The following is a 21143-nucleotide window of genomic DNA, read 5'->3' as shown; positions in this document are numbered from 1 at the left end:
GCGCTTTCGCGTTCGGTGCGGACGGCGAGAAAAATAACGGCACAGACAAACTCTTTTTTGCGAAACACCGCCAAGATCGTCGCTGAGGTTCAGTGTCAAGAAATTCAGCCAACTAAGGGTTCAGCACATGCTGACCGAAGAACACAAGCACTGCAAAATGAGCTAGACGTTAAGCATACCGAGCAAGGCACCCTAACGGGGTGATGCAGACAAAGCAGAAGTATGGTTTATCCGAAATATTGCGTCGTTAGAATCATACTGACACCACTTTTAACGCACACTTCGCTCAAATAAACTACATAATTAGGGAAAAAGGGAATGGCCATGCGACCCACTAGCTCATTTCCCGCAACAGAACCTATGACGTCATATGCGCCCAGCTGCGCGATTGGCTGAGGCCGGCCAAAGCAAACGCAAATCGGGCACAGCTTACAAGCTTACCCAGCGAGATATTTCCGCTTAAATAATCATTCGACAGCAGTAAGAATGGTGGGGTAAACAAAGTTATGAACATACACTTAAGCATATAAGTACCGATGCGCACTGCTGTTGGTACTGGACGCACTATGCTTGTTCTACCTCCACTGCAGTCCGCCGCTTCCAAGTTGTCTTGCACGACACTGGCCGATTGGCGTAAGCGACGTTGGCTTGCGTGACCCTGTTTGTCGAGGATACCCCACGTTTCACGAAACGATTATTTTCTACAGTCACAAAAACAAGCCAGGTGCAAATACGTTCAAAAACAAAGAAACGGCGGACAACAGTCCGTGGATGAGTGTGGTAGCGTCGCCATCTGGGAGGACTGACGGCAAGCAAGGCTGCAGAGCCGAATAACGCACTGGAAATTCGTTTTCATTGCTCACGTTCCCGAAAACACACGATTTGGCGGGAGAATCAAAATTTTAACCCAGATTGACTCATTTTTCTTTCGACTACAAGAAGTGTATTTTGTCCGCATGACCCATTTAAAGAAAGGGGAAAAAGCAAACTTCCCGGTGAAATTCTCAAAAACAATGTTTTGAATACCGTAACCAATTATTCTGCACTGTAATAAAATATGACTATCATTTTATTTGTACGCATACGCATCCTTTATGTAATACTCCTTCAATGCTGTCGCAAAGAAAATGAAATGCCGTGAAAAAAATCCCCGGTCATCTTCACCTACGTGAAACCTGGGGTCTTTGAAGCATCCAGCGTTCTAGCGCGAGGCGTTGGAAAACGAGTGTCCGGGGGCCGAATTCTGTAAAACGACGGGGCGTCGCTTTGAAACAACGGGGTAGCGCCTTGCAAATGCACGTGTTCCGGGGTTGGGGCAGTCGCTTTGAGGGGCGAGAAAGTGGCAAAACGGCACTTCGGCGCATCGCCAGCAGGGCCCAAAGCGACACGCGCTGCCCCCCGTCGTTTTGTTTGGCACTTTGGACCCTGCTGACGATGCGCCGAAGTGCCGTTTTGCCGCTTTCTCGCCCCTCAAAGCGACGGCCCCAACCCCGGAACACATGCATTTGCAAGGCGCTACCCCGTCGTTTCAAAGCGACGCCCCGTCGTTTTACAGAATTCGGCCCCCGGTGTGCTCTTTCAGTACGCGTTACGTTCTAGAGCGAGGCGTTGGAAACCGAGTGTCCCGGTGGTTTAGTACCGTGACTACATGAAACTACTCCGACATGAGATTACGATGACATGAGACACGACGACAGCCTGAGCCCCTGAGGGGCTTCGTCCCTGATTGCACACGTTATGTTATCGCATGCTTGTGCGCGTGAGTGCGCATTCTTGTTATTTGACTCGCCACGGCAACATGCAACGTTTTCTTGTAATCAAACATACTTCTTCGTTAGCAGAGAATTTTGTTACCTGACGGTTCACCTAGGCAGGTGACAGCTACTTCACGGTGTCGAAACCGTACAGCGAGAGAGGCAGCCCGCTTGCTTCTTTTACGGCAACAAAAAGGACGCCGAAGGGGTGAAATCAGTGCGGTACTTAAAAGAAATAATTCATAAAAAAACACGCAACTCACCTTTGAGCCTCCAGGCAAACTTCCTCCAAGAAACGCCGCACGTCGTCAAGGACACCTGCGTTGTTTGAAAGTACGGACACCATATCCGGATCACCAATCCCCCTCGTACGGGTCTTCGCCCCCCTCGAGGGGCCATTTTCCGCTCACAGCAATACGTCCATGTCTCGTTCCCAATCAGTGTTCGTAATGCTACGCCGCTAGGACTTGAAACGAGAGACGCCCAGTACGTTTTCCGTTAAACGCCGTGCCATAACGGCTGCACGACTAGGTACACCATTCAGCAAAGGAAAGTTTCGCATCCACCTGAATGCAGCCGTACGGCAACTTTCTCTTGCTGGAACTTACTCCATCCTGGGGTGTCCCCTAAATCTGGTCGAGGTAGACCATTGAAAGACACTTTATTATTTTATTCGTGGTATTTGTTGCCAAGATACTTTTAACTTTAGTAGAGCTAACCGGTGCCTCGGCTTCAATAAACAACTTCATGCTTCCCTAAGCCGTGGCGTGTTCACGACATCGGCGGAGGAATTATCACGCTAACGTCACAACTCTGCGCTCTAAACAGCGTCAGTGTAGCGAGCTTCTACAACACACACAGAGAAAAAAAATTAAAGCAGTTCCACTCAACGTAAAAGCTGTCGGAAGTGCAGAGCACGAAGGAAGGAAGGACTAAAAGTAAAGGAAAGGCAGGAATGTCAACCGGGATGTGGCCTCGTTTGCTACCCTGCACGTGGGGATGGGAAACAATAATAAAAAAAAGATGAAAACAGTGAAAGAAGGGGAAGGTAAGGACAGAGCGTAAAGAGGTGTGGCCAGCGTTATGACACTATAGACGATACAGTTCATTGACGTCACAGTCTTTTGTTCTACAGTCTTCTGTGAAAGTTCGTTATTTTGAGGAAGCACAGGAGCTGTTTTGTCGCCTTGTGCGTAGATGACGGAGAAGGCCAGTGGCCCAGGATTTTCTCCCCAGAGAACGGCCGCCGAGAATCGAGCTTCCGTAAAGTTGAGGAGAGTTGCCTTCTTGCCGGTTAAAAACGCGGACACTCGCATAGAAGATGGAGTGTGGTCTCCGGTGTGTCACAGACTTCACACGCCTCACTGTCTGCCGTTCCAATCAAACGGGAGTAAGCATTTGTGAAGGCGACTCCAAGCCAGAGACGGCAAAGAACGGTTGCATCAGTCTGTGGGAGGCCTAACGGAAGAGGACGCTGAAGATGCAGGTCCAGCGCATGAATACGAGAGCTTGATTCGCCAGGGAGGCCGTGGCACCGTTTCCCGCTCATTTCAACCACCGCTCACACACTTCCCCTCCCTGTCTCACTCCTCTATTGATGAATTCAACGGAGGTCTGTCCAATGCAATTCAAATTTCCCGCCTTCGCAGTGCTCGCGCGCCCCCTGCCTGGAACAGCGCGAGCAACAGATCTGTTCTTTGTGTGCTTGCTTTCATTCCGCACGTGCCGGCGCCTTAGTGCGCAGTTTGGAACGCGGCGTTTTTGGCGGCTTCAACCGACCCAACGGTCGTTCCCAACTAAATGGACTCGGAGCCTGCCAGTTATACACACAGATTTTGCCTCAATGTACCTGCAGTTTTTAAATGCAGAGCATTTCTTAGGCTCGCCTCTTCCTGCGTCGGACGGTGTCAACAGCTCCGCGTCCGCAGCAGGTGCGCCTCTCCTCCTTCCCTCCTCTCTCTCAACAGCAGCTGGCGCGCGCATGCGTCGTAGTCAGCCCGTTCGCTCCGTCGCGGTCTCGGCGTAACAGGTGCGTGATAGCAGCGCGGTGGGGCGTGGAAGGGCGCGCGCTGCTTGCGCATGCGCGCTCTCCCCCCCGTACTGCTCTCCCTCTACTGCGCGCGCTGCAAATATAAAGCGTCTAGCGGTCGCTCGTGCTTCAGTCACTGCGTTGCTCCTTCCTTCCTTGGTTGACGCTCGCCCCCACGTTTACTCGTGTCTGCTACACCAGCATCACGGAAGAAGCGATGGAAGCGACACTGCCTTCAACCAGTACTGAGGCCCCAATTCTCTGCATTTACTCGTGTTCCCCTCGCGGGAAGGCGCGGGAATTTTCTTTGCGCCAAACAACGCGGAGATGTATGACAAACGCCAGCGGTTCAGGAGTTTCGAACAGTGATGGCTATATAAACCGCCTTTTTTCCAAAACTCTGTTCGGGTCCGTTACGCCGTAATGGCGTGGGGCTCTACTCGGATCCGTTATCTCGCTGTGCCGCCTGATTCCGGCAGTCGCTAGATATTGTGACAACGAACGAGCTACGACCACAAGGCGAGCCCCTAAAGAGCTCTGCACTTATAAGAATTAAAGCCGTTCCTTTCAATGTGAAAGCTGCCGGAAGTGCGGAGCAGTGATTCGCCAGTGAGGCTGTGGCGCCGTCATCCGCCAATCCTTACCACCCATCACGCTGTTCGCCACCCTGTCTCATTCCTCTCCTGATAAATTCAACGGAGGTTTGTCCAAAGGATTTCAAATTTCCCGCCATAGCAGTGCTCGCGCGCCCCCTGCCAGAAACTGCGTCAGCGGGATTTCTGTTCTGTTTGTACTCGCTTTTCCTCCCGCACGTGCCAGCGTGCACTGCCACTTTTTTTCTCTTTCTATCGTAAAAAGCAACCCGAGGAGCGTTCCTAACTAAATTAACGCGGGCGCTGCCGGTTAATTACGTATATTTTGCCTCAAATGTACCCGCAGTTTTCTTTGTGCTAAACAAGGAGGGGATGTATGACAAGCGCCAGCGGTTCACGAGTTTCGAACACTTATGACTATATAAACCATAGAGTGAGAAACTCTATGATATAAACCGCTTGGCTTTCGAAGCCTCTGTGGGACGCCGCGACGACAGCCCGACGACGGAACGCCGTTTGCCTCTACTTGGGTCCAGCAAACGAGCTACAACGACAAGGCGAGCCCCTAAAGTGCAACAAACTTTAAAAAATCAACCAAGGGCCAACAGACTCCAACTTTTTAATCATTGTTCCCTAGGCGGCGTTAAGCAAACAAGCTGATTTGCGATTCCCTTACAGCCGCCTTGTCGTCTTCGACTATTGCTTAAACCCGAACAGGAAATCACCACTCTCGAGTGTGCAAGAGCGTCGACGTCCACGGAAACACGAGACAGGATGCAAAATAGTCGAAGGCAGAGGTCGAAAAAAACAAGGCTGGAAATGACAGCAACACAAACGGGAGTAGGAACGTTATGGGAAGGAAAGTGTATATGTGCACCCAGGCTTTTTCAAAAGCGCAGGTCACGTGTGAAAACAGAAGGAGTAACGCTATCAAACAGCTTAATTGCAAAATGGGGGTTGACGTACGCTTAACACAGTACCCTCTAGACGCCCCCATTTTTCCCGGCTACCGAAGGGTTTTCTTACACCAAGCCTCCAACCGTTATAACTCATCGAGATTTTATCTTCTTCGCTGGAAGTCCGCCAACTCCGCGCGGCAGCAAACTGAGCTTCATTAGCTCGACGCACTTAATTAGAAATACAGCCTTCTTCGTTTTGATATACTTGTTGCGAAAACATCGGCATCCCCGCAAAAGACTAAACAGAACGGATAAAAGGATCAAACTAGAAAATACTTCCGATGTCAACGTCATCGAAGAAAGTTGCACTTAGCGCACCAAAACAGTGATCTGGCATCTGGGGGCGGCGTAGTACAGGGAGTCTCAAAATAATTTAAAGCAGCTATTGCGTTGCAACAAAAACGGTGATGTATTGTCCCCATTAGACTACAGGAGAAAATTTCTCGCCACACACGTCGTAACGCAACCTTTATCACCACCGCTGCTAAGGATAGTAGCGAAATACCGAATACACCCCTCAACTTAGAGAGCGGGGAAGACCACGCACGTGTTCATGTTAGCCAAGGTAAGTACGACTCGACATCTCGCTCCATTCGACAGGTGAGAAAGGAGGAGGCAGACATCACCTGAACGCCTACAGTTTGGAGACGGCCAGAATTGGGAGCGTCGTCTACCATACCATTGATTTCACAATTATGCGGGCCACCCCCCGCGGTGGCTCAGTGGCCAAGTTGTTGTGCTGCCGAGCACGAGGACGCGGGTTCGATTCCAGGCCGTGGCGGCTGCTTTTCTGATGGAGGTGAAAAGCTAAAATGCCCGTGTAGGCGCGATTTCGGCGCACGTTAAAGATCCCCAGGTGGTCAAAATTACTCCGGAGCCCTCCACTACGGCGCGCCTCATCGACTGCGTTGCGTCGGTGCGTTAAACCCTACAATCAATCAATCAATCAATCAATCAATCAATGGAAATTCGTCAAACGACGAAACGACGAGGCTGCAAAGAGGAGGAGAAATAATGAAACCTTACGGCAGTTTAGCCCTCTTCGCAACCGGCATATCGACGTGAGCCAAAGAAAGCGATGATCGACTGATTGATTGATTGATTGATTGATTGATTGATTGATTGATTGATTGATTGATTGATTGATTGATTGATTGATTGATTGATTGATTCATTCATTCATTCATTCATTGATTGTATGGTCGATTGGTTGGTATAATAATACGCACGGCAGCGCGCATAATACGCAAGGCAGCACGCAAAAAATACAAGGAACAGCGCTAAAGAAAAGGGTAAGCATAACGCGCACAAGAAAAGTATCACAGACATAACGTTACATTAGAAACTACATAACGTTACATTGCTACATTCACCGAAAAGATTGGCCTAAGACAGGTGTTGTTCCAACGTTGTAAGACAACAATACTGCTTGTACCACGAATCGACTCGGGAACTAAATTCAATATGCTAAGGTACGCGGAGAAAAGCTGAATAAATTAGCTTGGCCGGAAGCGAACTAGAAGAATAGATATAAAAATGGACAATTTGTTGCAAATAAAGGCTCCAATGCGTGTACCGGTGTGAGACACATTTCTCGCGCGGTTATCAGGTTTGGGAACGCCGGCATAGTTAAAGGAAGCTTTTTGCACCCATTCGGGCGAGCAACAAATATGAAGCGTTGAATGCGTCTCGTGTGAACCCGGTGCGAAAAGAAATGGCTCCCCGCCAGCCACGCTGCCTCCAACGTCGCGTTGACGCCCCTAAACCAGCGCCGACCACACAGTCACAAAGTATAAACCAACAAACTTTCCAAAGTCTTAAGCCAGGCCAAGCCAACTTAAGCCAAGAGGTTGCGGAGGTACTGAAGGGGAAATTCTCGATTCTCTTTGGCGGGCAAAATTCTCAAAACGGGACGGCATCAGCACAGGGTCGCTCATGAACATTACGGTGAAGCTTGTTCTCCCATGCAACACATAACTTTTTTGTACTACGCACCAAAGTGCATGTTTCTTTTTAACACGAAAGTGTTTTATGCCAGGATACACCAAGATTTCACTGACGTCATATCTGTCACGGAAATTACGCCAGTGAAACGAAGCAAGAGGCCTGTAAAGGGTGCACCTCTGCACATCAAGTCTTCTTGCGGGGAAGCAACCTTTAGTACTAAAGAGTACGTTATACATAGGGTTGTTGGTTTTCGGGTTTTCTATTTTAGCACGAAAGTGCTTTAGCCGGGATGCACCAAGATTTCACTGACGTCATATCCGTTACGGAAATGATGCCAGTACACCTTTGCCGAAGCGACAGGCCAACAGGACGCCGCTCGCCAAGCCCACCCACAAGACAGCCGCTGACCTGCAAATCATGCTCACCTGCAGATTTCGCTCACATTTCAATTTCGTGTTTTACCGATTTCTGTGACAGAGGAATCAATCAGTTTTTTTTTTCTGCCTCACATGTTTTATTACTCTTCTGCTGCATCATCTGCGATAAAAAGCAGATCCTACGCGTTCAACTACAGAGAGATTAGATCGAAAAGGAAGCCCAACGCATATAACCAACAGCCACCCACAAATGTTTCCAAAGCACTGTATAGGACACGTCCGCGGATCTGGAACAGTTTCGATCCGAACATGAAACTCACAACGCCGAGTATGCATAGCTTTTCCGTTCTTCTCCGGCAATTACCCTCTACTCCGAATAGTCAACTGCGTTCACACTAAGCAATAAACCACGGCATCAAAGTTCCCAGTCGAGAACAGAGACGAAGCAAGAAAAAAAAACAGGAAAAAAACACGCGCGACTCGAGGAAGTACCCAAACCGAGAGAGATCGAAATAACCCAGACGGCGCCTATTTCTAACGACGCTTTTCGTTTTACAGCTACTCTCTATAACTGAAAGAGCCCACAGACATGCAGAGCACCCTCCCACCGCTCTTCCCCCATTGCCCCGACGCGACTGCTATAGTTGCTCAATCTAAACCTAACCTGACCAGTGCGCTCGACGGCGGCAGCAGCAGCCGCAAACTGCGCCCCGCACGAAGCCACGGGAAAGTTCGCATCCAATTACGCACAGTTTAGGGAACCATAAAACCGGCAAGCTCCGAAGCAGGGGTTAACGCGACAGCTATAGAAGGGCCGTCAGGAGCAGCGGAGAATCAACAAGAGCCCAAGCGAATATGTCCTCCTACACCCCTCTTCCCCAACCTCTCCAGTGCGCTGTAGACAACGCAAGTGCCGGAATTAATTGGAGAATCCTTGAATAGCGCATTAGATTACGCCAAGCTTCCGCTAGAAAGGTTACGTGACATTTTTTTTTCCCCCTACCGCGTGCGTTTCCCTTCGTCAGTGCTATTGAACGAATACGTAGAGAAAAGGCGGAACTGGTGGTGGCACCTCATTAAAGTTCTGAAAAGAGTTTGTCGCATACGCTGCTGGACATCCGGCGTACTTTATACGGGCCTCGTCAGAGCATGTACACACGCTACGAACATGTTGTTACTGTAAGAAAGCGGCATTACACGTACGCTGAAGGCACACCGAATAGTATACTGTTCACGTCCTTTCCGGTGAAGATATTTAACCTCGTGGTTACTCTGCACAGCAAATGCATTCTTTTGATACTACGAACCTGGGATGGCCACTTCCTCTATTGGTTGGGGCGTGCACACGTCCAACAAAAGAATTAGTGCTTTTCCACTCTGTGAAGAAGGATGATCCGCAAAGCTGGACGCAGTCCACGGAGCGCACGAAACAAAACACGTTTGTCGTAATTTGCGATGGAGCATATTTCCTAGCCAATTAGCTGAATGACCCTCTGACGGATCCAAGCTTTGTTCTTGCAGATGAACATGGAACTGCCTGTGTACCTCCCGCGTCGCAAGCATCTTACTGTTTGTGTAAGGCCGGGTTCAGACTGTTGCCCCAACTGACGCAATGACCTAAAGAGTGACGCTATTTCACGTCTCAGCTAACCGAACTGCGTGACATCGCATTTTTTACGCTCATAGATCACGATATGGGTTTTGCGTCGGTAATCTGAACTTAGCCTAACACACGAACCCAATCCGCTCTACCACTATGGACTCCGGACAGGTCCCATTGGGCCGTTTAACGTCCGCGTTTAAATCTCGTACCAGCACAGCAGACATACCATCCATCAGTATGGGCATGAAACCTATAGCTGCGCGTGCACGCCTCCCCTCCTCCCTACCACTATTTTTCACTACAAAACTGCCCACGCATAAACCGGGAACCGGTCATGTACGCGTGCTTAGAAGTGACATACGCCGCGACGGCGGGTTTCAGTCGTTTTAGGGGCAGCCCTTTGGCAGCCGTCACCTGGGCTTCGCGGGAGCGGCGTCTGTTTGTGTCTGCGTAACCGAGTGAGCGAGCGCAGCAGCGACGAAAGAAAGAAAACGGAGAGGAGCGTCTAGCGAAGGGTGAAGTGGAGTACGACATGTGCGGCTACCGCGTCATCTCTCTCACTGCCTTTCTTTCACACATGTTTCATGTGTCGCCACCAAGGAGCGCACTCCCCCTACACTTTCCCCAGACGCTATTCCTTTCTCCGCTAATCCAAACTTCTTGACGTTTGCGCGGGAGGTTCAAACGCGATATGCAACAACATGCTCGCTGCTCCCTTGCGAGCCACAGGAAATTTGCGCGGGAGATTCGAACACGTTTGCAACATGCTGGCCGGCGGCGGCGGTGCACTGCAAGGTAGCAGCGGAGTAGCGCATGCCGTCGCACGTTCGCTGATCACGCGAACACTTCCTTAGACGCAGTAGAAATGCGCCGTGACCGAGAAGACTGCAGCTCCTGCAGCGCACAATTTGTAGTAATCGTCAGTGCATTTTTAACGCCCATCCGTGCTTCAGTTTATTTTTCGTAATCATCTGATAGCCGCATATCGCCGTTAGCTGCCGCCTGCGCAACTGTACAAGGGGGCATCGGTGGAGGCGAGAAGGATTGATTGATTGTAGGGTTTAACGCGCCGACGCAACGCAGGCGATGAGGCGCGCCGTAGTGGAGGGCTCCGGATTAATTTTGACCACCTGGGGATCTTTGACGTGCGCCGAAATCTCGTACACACGGGCGTTTTTGCTTTTCGCCTCCATCAGAAAAGCGGCCGCCGCGGCCGGGAATCGAACCCGCGACCTCGTGCTCAGCAGCGCAACGCCTTAGCCACTGAGCCACCGCGGCGGGTGGAGGCGAGAAGGAAAATAGTAGTGAAAGAGGTGCCAACGGTGGGGAGGAGGAGCCCCAAAACGGCGCCGAGTAGATCGATGACACCGGAATGAAATGGGAGGGGGGTGGGGGGTTAGACATATACTGCTTTGCAGTACAAATCTCTCTACTCTGGTGCAGAGGTTAAAGGGGACATGCAGAAAAAAATACAAGTTTGTTTTATTCGAAAGATTTCGTGCATATTAGCGCCCCCAGCACATGTCCGGCAGCAATGCCGTATTCACTGAGAAATTAATCGTTTTATGTCAAAATTTTGATTCTCCCACCATATCGTGCGTTTTCGCGACGTCAGCAGTGAAGTCATATAAGTGCGCGTATTCGAACGAACTTCCACTGCGTCATTCGACTTTTTAGCCTTGCTTGCTGTCAGTCCTCCCAGATGGCGCTACCATACTCAGCCACGGATTGTTGTCCGCCGTTGCTTTATTTTTGACCGTATTTGCACCTGCCTTGTTTTTGTTACTGTAGAAAGCAATCGTTTTGGTGAAACACGGGGTATCCGCGACAAACAGGGTCACGTATGACAACGTCGCTTAGGCCAATCGGCCAGTGCCGTGTAAGACAACTCCAAAGCTCCGCAGTGCTGTGCAGCTAAAACCGGCATAGTACGCCCAGTACCAACAGCCATGCGCATCGGTACTTCTATGCATACGTATATTTTCGTAACTTTCATTGTTTATCGCAGCATTCTTACTGCTGCACAATGAATATGTGTTGCATTTAAGCGCACATAGCTCGTTCAGCAAGCTTATAAGCCATGAGTGATTTGAGTTTGCTTTTGGCGGCCTCAGCCAATCGCAAAGCTGTGCACGTATGATGTCATAGGTTCTGTTGCGGGGAACGAGCTAGTGGGTCGCATGGCCATTCCCTTTTTTCATAATTATGTAGCTTATTTGAGCGAAGCGTGCGTTGAAAGTGGTGTCAGTATGATTCTAAAGAGGCAATCTTTCGAATGAACCAAACTTGCGTTTCTTCGGCATGGCCCCTATAAAGCGTGCAGCTGCTGCGACGCCCCGAGCCACGGGTCCGATTTGTGCGGGCAATACGGAGCAACCAAACAAAAACAGGATGTCGGAAAATTCCACACACGATTTTTTTTCTAATTACTGCACGAACCTCAATGAACCTTTTTCAAGTACCGGTACTCCTCGCGCCAAGAATGGCGAACTAAACATGGCATGATGATGATGATGATTGATGATTGCTATTAGTTTCCCCTCTGTAGCGGGGTGATGCCGTGTCATGTTACCAAAAAGGACTAATATACCTACGTTTCCCACTCCTGGTTCAATACTAACGCTGCTTAGGGCAGGCACACAAAACTTATTTGGCACAAAATACTTTTTTTTTTTTTCCTGTTACAGGTGGTAACTGTCCTAGGCAATATTCCCCTTTCTGCTTTTCGTCCCCCAGTTTTCTAATCTTCTTTCCGTCGCCTCGACAGCCTTGAAGTTAACTTCCTCTCTGCTACCCTTAAATCCTAGGGCTTCTGGAAGCCCAATATTTCCCTCATGTAGATTTGGATGGATAGCCTCGCATTCTAACACTATGTGCCGCACAGTTTCTGCTTCTTTTCCGCAGACCACGCATACCCCGTCATTTTGTTAATACTTCCCCACAAAGCTCTTAGTTCGCAAACATCCTGCTCTAGCCTCAAAAAAGCAAAGCACTGCCCTGGGAATTATCGTAAAAATTTCCCTTTCTGATGCCCAATTTCTCAGCCCTGTACATCTCTAACGACGTTTTAGCTTCCATTTTTTCTCTCCATTTATTCGTTTCTATCTGTCTGGCCTCTGTTTTTTTGTTATCTTTTGAATTCTCCACTGTACTTTCCGTATTTCATCGTCCTTAGTAGCAGAGCGGGCGTGCATTACCGTTTCCAGTAAGGCACGCCCCCCGCCCCACACAGTCGGGCTTTCCGAGAACTCGTGCACAAAATATTCTGCTCCTGCGGAACCTCCCGCGCTTACCTGTCACTCGTACGTTTCACATAAATGTCGCGGTAGCAGGCGCACGTTCCCTTGACTAATCTGCAGTGAGTGGTCATAGCGCCCCTTTTTCATTACGTTTTTTTTTTCATTTTCGTTAATCCCTCAATAGCAGGCATGTGCTCGCTGTGTGTTCAGCCTCAAACGTCTCTGCCCCTTTTTTTAAAAAAAGCCTTTTTTTGTGTGCACGTACGAACCCACCACGAGCTGTCAAAAAGGGATGAATGAATGAATGACTTTATTTCAGGGAGGAGGCTATAAAGCCCTGTGGGTAGGGAATGGAAAGTAGGATTGGGAAAGACGCCACTAAGTAGTTGTAGTACAACTAAGTAATGTTCAAGCTTCACTGTAGCGGTCACTGTAGCTGTAAAAGGAAAAATAAGAACTGTGGTTGATTCCTCTGTTATAGGAACCGGTAAGACATGAAAGTGAAATGTGCAGCGAAATCTGCAGCAGAGCATGATTTTCGGGTGGGCGGCTGTCTTGTGGGTGTGCTTGGCGAGCGACGTCCTGCTGGCAGTTCGCTTCGGCAAAGGTGTACAGGCGTCATTTCCGTGACGAATATGACGTCAGTGAAATCTTGGTGTATCCCGGCATAAAACACTGTCGTGTTAAATACAAAACTGGAAGACGAACAACGCTAAGTATAACGTACTCTTTAGTACTAAAGGTACTACTGCCCCGCAAGAATACGCTGTGTGCAGGGGTGCACCCTTCGTAGGCCGCTTGCTTCGTTGTACAGGCGTCATTTCCGCTACGGATATGACGTCAGTCAAATCTTGGTGTATCCCGGAATAAAACACTGTCGTGTTAAAACAAAAATGTGCAGCGCTAGAAAGCTTAGCCGCTCTCCAAGCAGAAAGCTGAGGGGCGCCCTTTTTTTAATTCTGCTGGATGCGCCTGCCAAGAATCGCGAACCCGAAGCCCGCGCATGCGCAGATCACTACTCGTAAAAGGGTTCATTAACCAGCCGACTGTAACAGTCTTCGCGAGTTCGTGAACTAAACGAAATTACCGACATACTGCTTCTACCTGCTCCGCTTGAAAGCGCTCGCGCTGAGCGCAAGGGCGACGACAGACCTCAAACTTTTTTATCAGAACTATGAACGAAACCGACGTTTGGTGTACCCTCCACAAGCTGCGCCATCCCATTACGTTTTACGCATTACGTTTTACGAACATCGCACAACGGGGATGCTGCATGTACGGCCGCCCCGCATAGGGGTAAACACTTTGGGTAATTTAAATTCGCAGAAACGTCGCGGCGACCGCCGAGCGCAAATGGAAGTTCCTTCTCCGCCGCACCCGATGAACACCGGTATAACAACAGGTTGCGAAACGCTCCACCGCGACGCGAAACTATTCGCCGCTGAAAGATACATTCGGGGAAAAAAAAAAAAAAAAAAAACAGCGAGGAGGCGATGACACCGGCGCCGTTCGCGTGCAGCGTTCGGGCATGAATACACCTCCGGTACTGCGCGCACCGTTTCCAACGACGGGCGGCTCGTCGTAAATCTTTCACGGGCCAACGACGCATGCGCGCCGTCGCGCGCGAGCTCGTTACATAAGACAAACGGCGCCGGCGAGCGCGCTATTGGTGTCGCCGACGCCGACACGCGCACGACTAGGTATATGCATGCCGAGAAAACGGCAGCCCCCTTTGTACCTTTGCGCGCGCTGTCACCGCTAGTTGCGTGCAGCGCGCGTAACAACGTTTTGAAGAATTCTCAAGCGCCTGAACTGATTGATTGATTGTTGGGGTTTAACGCGCCGACGCAACGCAGGCGATGAGGCGCGCCGTAGTGGAGGGCTCCGGATTAATTTTGACCACCTGGGGATCTTTAACGTGCGCCGAAATCTCGTACACACGGGCGTTTTTGCTTTTCGCCTCCATCAGAAAAGCGGCCGCCGCGGCCGGGAATCGAACCCGCGACCTCGTGCTCAGCAGCGCAACGCCTTAGCCACTGAGCCACCGCGGCGGGTAAGCGCCTGAACTGAGCCGCGCGGCCCGTCAGGGGAGTAATTCACCAGGGATTCACCAATCGACGGAAACGGTGAAAATATGGCAGATGAAAAGTCCACTGCACGTTACTACACACGCGACACTGCCCTCCTTAAAAGAGATGTATTCCGCTGAATCGCGTGTCACTGTTGTTCCTAAGGAGAGAGATCATGATCCACAAGAGGGTACCGGCGGTCTCCGATTATGGGTCTGGGATTGGCCGCGGATTGTAAAAGACGCAGTCTCGAATTGGCTTATAAAGTGCACAGCACTTTAGCGGCTCGCCTTGTCGTCGTACCTCGCTCGCTGGACCCAAGTAGAGCCAACACTGCGTTCCGTCGTCGCGGCGTAACCCAGATTCGTCGAAAGCCAAGCGGTTGATATAGTCATAAGCGCTCGAAACACGTGAACGGCTGGCGCTTGTCATACACCTCCCCGTTCTTAAGCGCAAAGAAAACTGTGGGTACATTTGAGGCGAAATATGCTAAATTAACCGGCATCGCCCGTGTTCATTCAATTAGGAACGCTCGTTGGGTTGGTTTCTACGATAGTAAGCGAAAAAAATTGGCCGCGTATCTGCTCCTTTCGTTGCAAATGTCGTCAAAAGACGATAGTCTTTATCGGCTTTTACCAAGTAAATGCCTCCCTTCGCTTTCCCGCTCACCTCTCATGCTGTTCCTCTTGCGTCGCGCTCCTCCCAAGGTAAAGACGCCAAAGGTTTGCTTAAATCATTTTAAATTTCCCGCGTTCCACTGTTCCAAACCGGGTGTCTCGATGCGAACGCTGCCGTACGAAGACGCGCGTGAATCGAGGCGCCTTACTTCAACGTTTATAGAACCGCGTTTCCCTACTCCACGTGCGTTGCAAGCAGAACGTGGAACCTATCTAGTGGAACATTGCGTAACTGTTGCCGGTTGATTTCTTAAAATGGCGCCAGAAGCTATAGTGGCGCGGGCGACAGCAGGCGACGGCGGAGTGAATTCTTTTTCTGCAGTTGATGAAGTATCTAATTTCGCAAAAGTCAAGCATGTTTGATTTTTTTATGAAGGAACACTGCAAATTTACTTCTGTATTGATTTGTTGTCTCATATTTGCGTAATGTCTTGTTCTTCTTCAACAATGTTGACAAGTATGAACCTTACACCGGACATAGACGGGTAGATTTAGCTGTGACTATATAAGACTATTGCGCAGGCATTGTTTTGCTTTGGCCGGGTGGCTGAATCGAGTCACAGACAGACAGACGGACAGACAGACAGACAGACAGACATACATACATACATACATACATACATACATACATACATACATACATACATACATACATACATACATACATACATACATACATACATACATACATACATACATACAGACAGACATACAGACATACAGACAGACCAAAATTTCTGGGTTTAAGTAGCCCAAGAAAGACTATCGTCTTTAAAAGAAGTGGCAGTGCAACGCCGGCACTGCAGGAGGAAAAGCAAGCACAAAAAGAACAGAACTCCCGCTGGTCACTTTCAGGCAGGGGGCGCGCGAGCACTGCGAAGGCGGGAAATTCGAACTGCATTGGGTGGTAGCAGTGAGCCGATAACGGCGCTATAGCCCATTATGGCGAATCACTGCTCTGCACTTCCGACAGCTTTTCCGTTGAGTGGAACGGCTTTACCTGTTGTAACTGCAAAGCTGCTGTTGCTGGCCGTGATGTGTGCGGTGTGAGGCGTCATCAGAAAACCCAGGGTCTTAGTTACTCCCGCCGTGTACCGCGCAAATGAGCACGCGTTTAACGACGAGCGCCCGGCGTCGTCCAGGCTTGCGCGTCGTGCTCGCACAGAATACTAAAGAAACAGTTCACGCGATTCCGCACCTCGATGGGGAGCACTAGACAATTCGCGCTACAGACGCCCAGTCTGCGAAGCCGGTTTCCGCCGGTTCTAGCTCGTTCTGACGCGTTACACTTTAGGAGAAATGTGAAAGCTAGCGGACACAACGATCCTTCGAGCCCGCCAGTCATGAATGAAGAAGACGACGATGTAGATGGACATGACGACGACTAGCTACTACCACAGTGAAAAGCGACGACGCAACATGTAAATAAATAATTTCAAACCTAATGCGATGCGTGGCAGTGCGTCCTTCAGCGCTAACATAGAAAGAAATCCCCCAGCTTCGCTATGGTTGAATCCTTCCGCGACTCAGTGTAATCTTCGCTGAAGGTGCGTCCAATCGACCTCCGCACCTTCAAAGGCCCAAATCGCAAACGAGGAACGATTTTCCACACGACGATTTTTTCGCGAACAACGTAAACGCACCTACGAACGAACTAAATCTATACTGATACGTGGTTTATTTATGATGCGCAGATTATTCCGTTCTGCGAACTCTAATAATGAGCCCCTTGTTGTTCCTACAACCCAGACCACAGTTCCCAACTGCCTTGTCTCCACCCTGCTTCTTGACTACTTCAGCATTGAAGTCCCCCATAGCTACGGTACACTGTGTCTTCACTTTAGCCATTGCTGATTCCACATCTTCACAGAAGCGTTCAACTATCTGGTCATCGCGGCTGGATGCGGGCGCGTAGCCCTGTACCAACTTGAGTTTGTAGCTCTTATTAAGCCTAATTACAAGACCAGCTAGTATTTCGCTAATGCTAGAGTATTGGCCTACGTTTCCAGCTATGCTTTTATTGACTAGAAATCCCACTCCCAGTTCTCTTCTGTCCACTAGACCACGGTAACATAGGACGTGTCCATTTTTCAGCACTGTACACGCTTCATCTGTAATCCTAACCTCGCTAAGCCCTATTACATCCCATTTAATGTCCTCTAGTATCTCGAACAACACCTCCATACTCGCCTCGCTAGATAAAGTTTTCGTCTTAAACGTTGCCAGGGTCAGATTACAATGGCGGCCTGTCCAGATCCAGTGATTCTGAGCAACCTCTGCTGCGTCACAGGTCTGACCACCGCCGTGGTCAGTTGCTTCGCAGCCGCTGGAGACTGAGGGCCGGGGGTTAATCGGCGCAGTCATGCAAGGTTCTCTCCCATGTCTTCCGGCTCTCTTCCGGAAGGTTCCCTTCCGGCTCTCCCGCAAACTGGTGAGCCGGAAGTGGTCGTGGAAGGGCCCGAATGGGGAGCATAAAAATGAAATAGACTTCATACTATGCGATGACCCTGGCGTCGTGCAGGATGCGGAAGTGCTCGGAAGGGTGGGGTGTAGTGACGGCAGGATGGTAAGATCTAAAATCCGGCTAGATTTGAGGAGGAACCGTAACAAGCTAGTACGAAAGAAGCCGGTCAATGAGCTAACAGTAAGACGTAATGTAGAAGAATTCAGGATCACGCTGCAGAACCGATATTCCCCTCTAGCCGAGGAAGCAGAGTTCACGACACAGGAAGCGAGCAACAATCTTAAACGCATTATCACGGTGTGTGCGGTAAAAGTCGGAGGTACAGTCGCTAGACAGGATACCGGTAAACTTTCCCAGGAGACGAAAGATTTAATCAGAAAACGGCAAAGCATGACAGTCTCCACCCCAACTGACAGAATAAAAATAGCTGAGCTTTCGAATTTAATCGATAAGCGTAAGACAGCTGACATACGGAAGTATAATATGGAAAGGATTTAGCATGGGGTAAAGAACGGGCTTGAAAGCAGTGTCTATTCCTTCTATTCAATTTCTATTCTATTTCTATTTCTATTCTATTTCTATTTCCTTCTATTCCTTCAGTGTCTATTCCAGTGTCTTATTCCTTCGGCGTCTAAGCGCCGAAAGCCGGGGCGAATTTTTGCCCTATTTTGCTTGTATTTCGCAACAAAAACAGCCGCCATTTTCAAGCTGTAGCATTACGTCACTTTTACGCAGGCTGAAGTTGCCAATGCATGACGTAATTGTTCCCGCCAACTGTTTAAATTACGTCATGCCTTCTCAACCAATCACAGAGAGGGCGTGAATTACAGGTATTATTGTTGTTGAATAGCAAAGACAGGCCTACGTTCTCATGTCTAGTGCGTTTAGTCTGGTTTTTCATTGCCGGCCAAGAATTATGCGTTTTCAGTAAAGAGAAATAAGGCAAGCTTTAGAACTGGTGCCCGCAAGCGTCATAAAACGTCAAAATGACGACAGCACACACAACCGCTTTGTCAACCGTAAGCACGTGACCAAAATTAAAAGCCAATTAGAAAAGAGTTCCGGCAAATTGCCAGAAAAATGGCGAATTGCCGGCAATTTGTGCAGTCGAGAATAGGGCCCTAAGCACGGGGAAAAATCAGATGTATGCACTTAAGACAAGCAAGGCAATGTCATCACAAATAGAGATAAAATAGTCATAGTAGCCGAGGAGTTCCATAGAGAGCGGTACAGTAGCCGCGACGTCCAGGATAATACAGAACGAGGAAGAAGTTCAGAGGAGGTAGACATCCCACCAGTAACAACAGAAGAAGTAAAGAAGGAGGCTTTCAAAGAAATTCAAGAGGGGCAAAGCACCTGGTGAGGATCAGATAACAGCAGACCTCTCGAAGGATGGCAGCCAAATTGTACTAGAAAAACTGGCAAACCTGTATACGCAATACATCTGCAACGCGACTTCGTCCGAGGTCAAGTGACTCGTATACGTTGAGAAACGTGCACCGCAGGTCCCTCAGAAATCGGATCAAGCGCATACCGCGTTGACTGAATATAGAAAATGCAATTCCCGACAACGCAATTCCGAAACCCGTTCTTGCTGAGTTGTTCAAACACCAACTCACGCTTGAAAGAGCGAAACAAATACAACTGTCAGGGCTAGATAAGAAACCCGATGAAAATCATGTCAGTACTTTCCAAAAAAAGTAACTTTGACTGCGAAGTATCGCAGATTTTGCGCTTAGCCAATACAAAACCGCTTGTTGCTAACTGACAGGGCTAATTTTTTTAAAAATCACAACAAAAATATTCTTTGTGGTTTGACGCGCCGAATAAACACCTGCACTATAACGTAAGACTACGGATAAGTTTCAATCTCCTCACAATCATTGCAACGTCGTACCCCAATCGCTATTAGCGAGAATCATATTCTATGCATTCAGAAATATTAGCACTTAGCATTCGACAAAACCAAGTTTAATCTCCAGCCGAGTATGCGCCAATATCATCATCATCGTGTACAGATTTCCCGCGTCAATAAAGCAGTCATTCCCGTTTCGGGCAGCCATGGTCCCGGTCTCCTCACGAGTCATTCTGCCGCTACACCAATCACAAAACGTGCTAAAAAACCTACAAGAAATTCCTCGGGACTCCTTAACCTGCTCACGTATCGGAGAGGCGAGACCCTGGCGATACTTATCAAAGCCTTCTTCACTGCTACACAGCGTTTAGTGCGCATTGCGCAGCACTTTGGCGCCCGGTACCGTGGTTTGGCGTCGGCGGCGGCGTCAATAGAGAGTTTTAGTTTGGCGTTTTTACGCTCCGCTCAGCAGCTAAGCGGAGCGGGAGTGCGACTGCGCATGCGCTCTCCGCTTAGTGGCTAAGCGGGCTAGCGGAGCGAGAAGCACGGTCCGCTAAAACGCAGCCTCAGCGGACCGTCGCGGCCCGCTCCGCTAGCGCGGCGGGGCGATGCGGGCGCCCTCTCGCGCGCGTGCGACGACTTTGCCTATTCTAAGATGGCTGCCACGCCTGCGACGAGCGCCGCGGCTTCAGGCTCTTGTTTGACGCGCAAACCGCGAAAGCGGTTCTGCATCGACGAGGGCTTGTGCTTGCTGCGAGAAGTGGCGACTGCGAACCGATTTAAAAACTACACAGAACTATTCAAGTTCACTGCGACAAAACGCCGCGTTGGATCGTTGCCGTCGAAAAGGATTCGATTGGATCTGGAATGCAACTTTGTTGTCTATTGTGTGGCTACCGTCAAGTCGAAAATTTATTATCATTCATTGTAATTGACCAGTAACGCAATACGATTGCACGTGTCAATACGTAATAAACAAATAAGCTATACGTACTGGTTTTACATTGTTGAAGTGGGGGAATGGTTTTCGGTTCTGTTTCATTACGCCAAACTTGGTCAGACGGCGCTGCTAGTCCGAAAGGACCGGTCCGCTGCGCATTACGCGTAACTAAAACTAGAAAACCTCTCGCCGCTCCGCTGCAGCTTAGCGGGGATACCCGGAGCGGAGCGTAGCGTAAAAACGCCAAACTAAAACTCTCTAATATCTGCGTAACCGAGTGAGCGAACGAGACAGAGAAGGCAGAAAGAAAACGTAGAGGAGCGCCAGCGAATGTGTGAGGGGAGGGCGGCACGCGCTGCTATGGCGTCATCTCTCTCACTGCCTCGCCTCCCCATCCCACTGTCGCCATGCGTCGCCGCCCAGGAGCGCCCTCCCTCCCACACTTTCGCCAGGCGCTCCTCCGCCGTTTGCGGCTCATCCGAACCACGTGACAATTGCGCGGGAGTTTCAAACACGATTTGCAACAACGTGCTCGGCGGCGGCGACGCGCTTCGAGATAACGGGAAAGTAGCGTGCCGCCGTGCGTTCACTGATCACGCGATCACCTCCTGAGAATCAGCAGATATGTGTGTCGTGG

The 21143-nt window shown here is 49.6% G+C and overlaps 1 protein-coding gene across 2 annotated transcripts in view; it reads right to left on the bottom strand.

Moving 5' to 3' along the window:
* Window positions 1-21143, bottom strand: part of LOC144163043 (uncharacterized) — a 150971-nt gene that overhangs the window by 47859 nt on the left and 81969 nt on the right. For both annotated transcript variants that reach the window (XM_077693828.1, XM_077693827.1), the window contains exon 8: window positions 2018-2072. In XM_077693828.1, the coding sequence (XP_077549954.1) occupies window positions 2018-2072 (55 nt within the window). The remainder of the gene's footprint in view (window positions 1-2017; window positions 2073-21143) is intronic.

Source organism: Haemaphysalis longicornis, unplaced genomic scaffold (assembly GCF_048455015.1).
Source record: "Haemaphysalis longicornis isolate Haplotype H1 unplaced genomic scaffold, Haemaphysalis longicornis Haplotype H1 scaffold_12, whole genome shotgun sequence".
Taxonomy (NCBI): domain Eukaryota; kingdom Metazoa; phylum Arthropoda; class Arachnida; order Ixodida; family Ixodidae; genus Haemaphysalis; species Haemaphysalis longicornis.
Note: the sequence above shows the minus strand (reverse complement) of the source record. Positions and strands in the feature narration are given on the sequence as shown.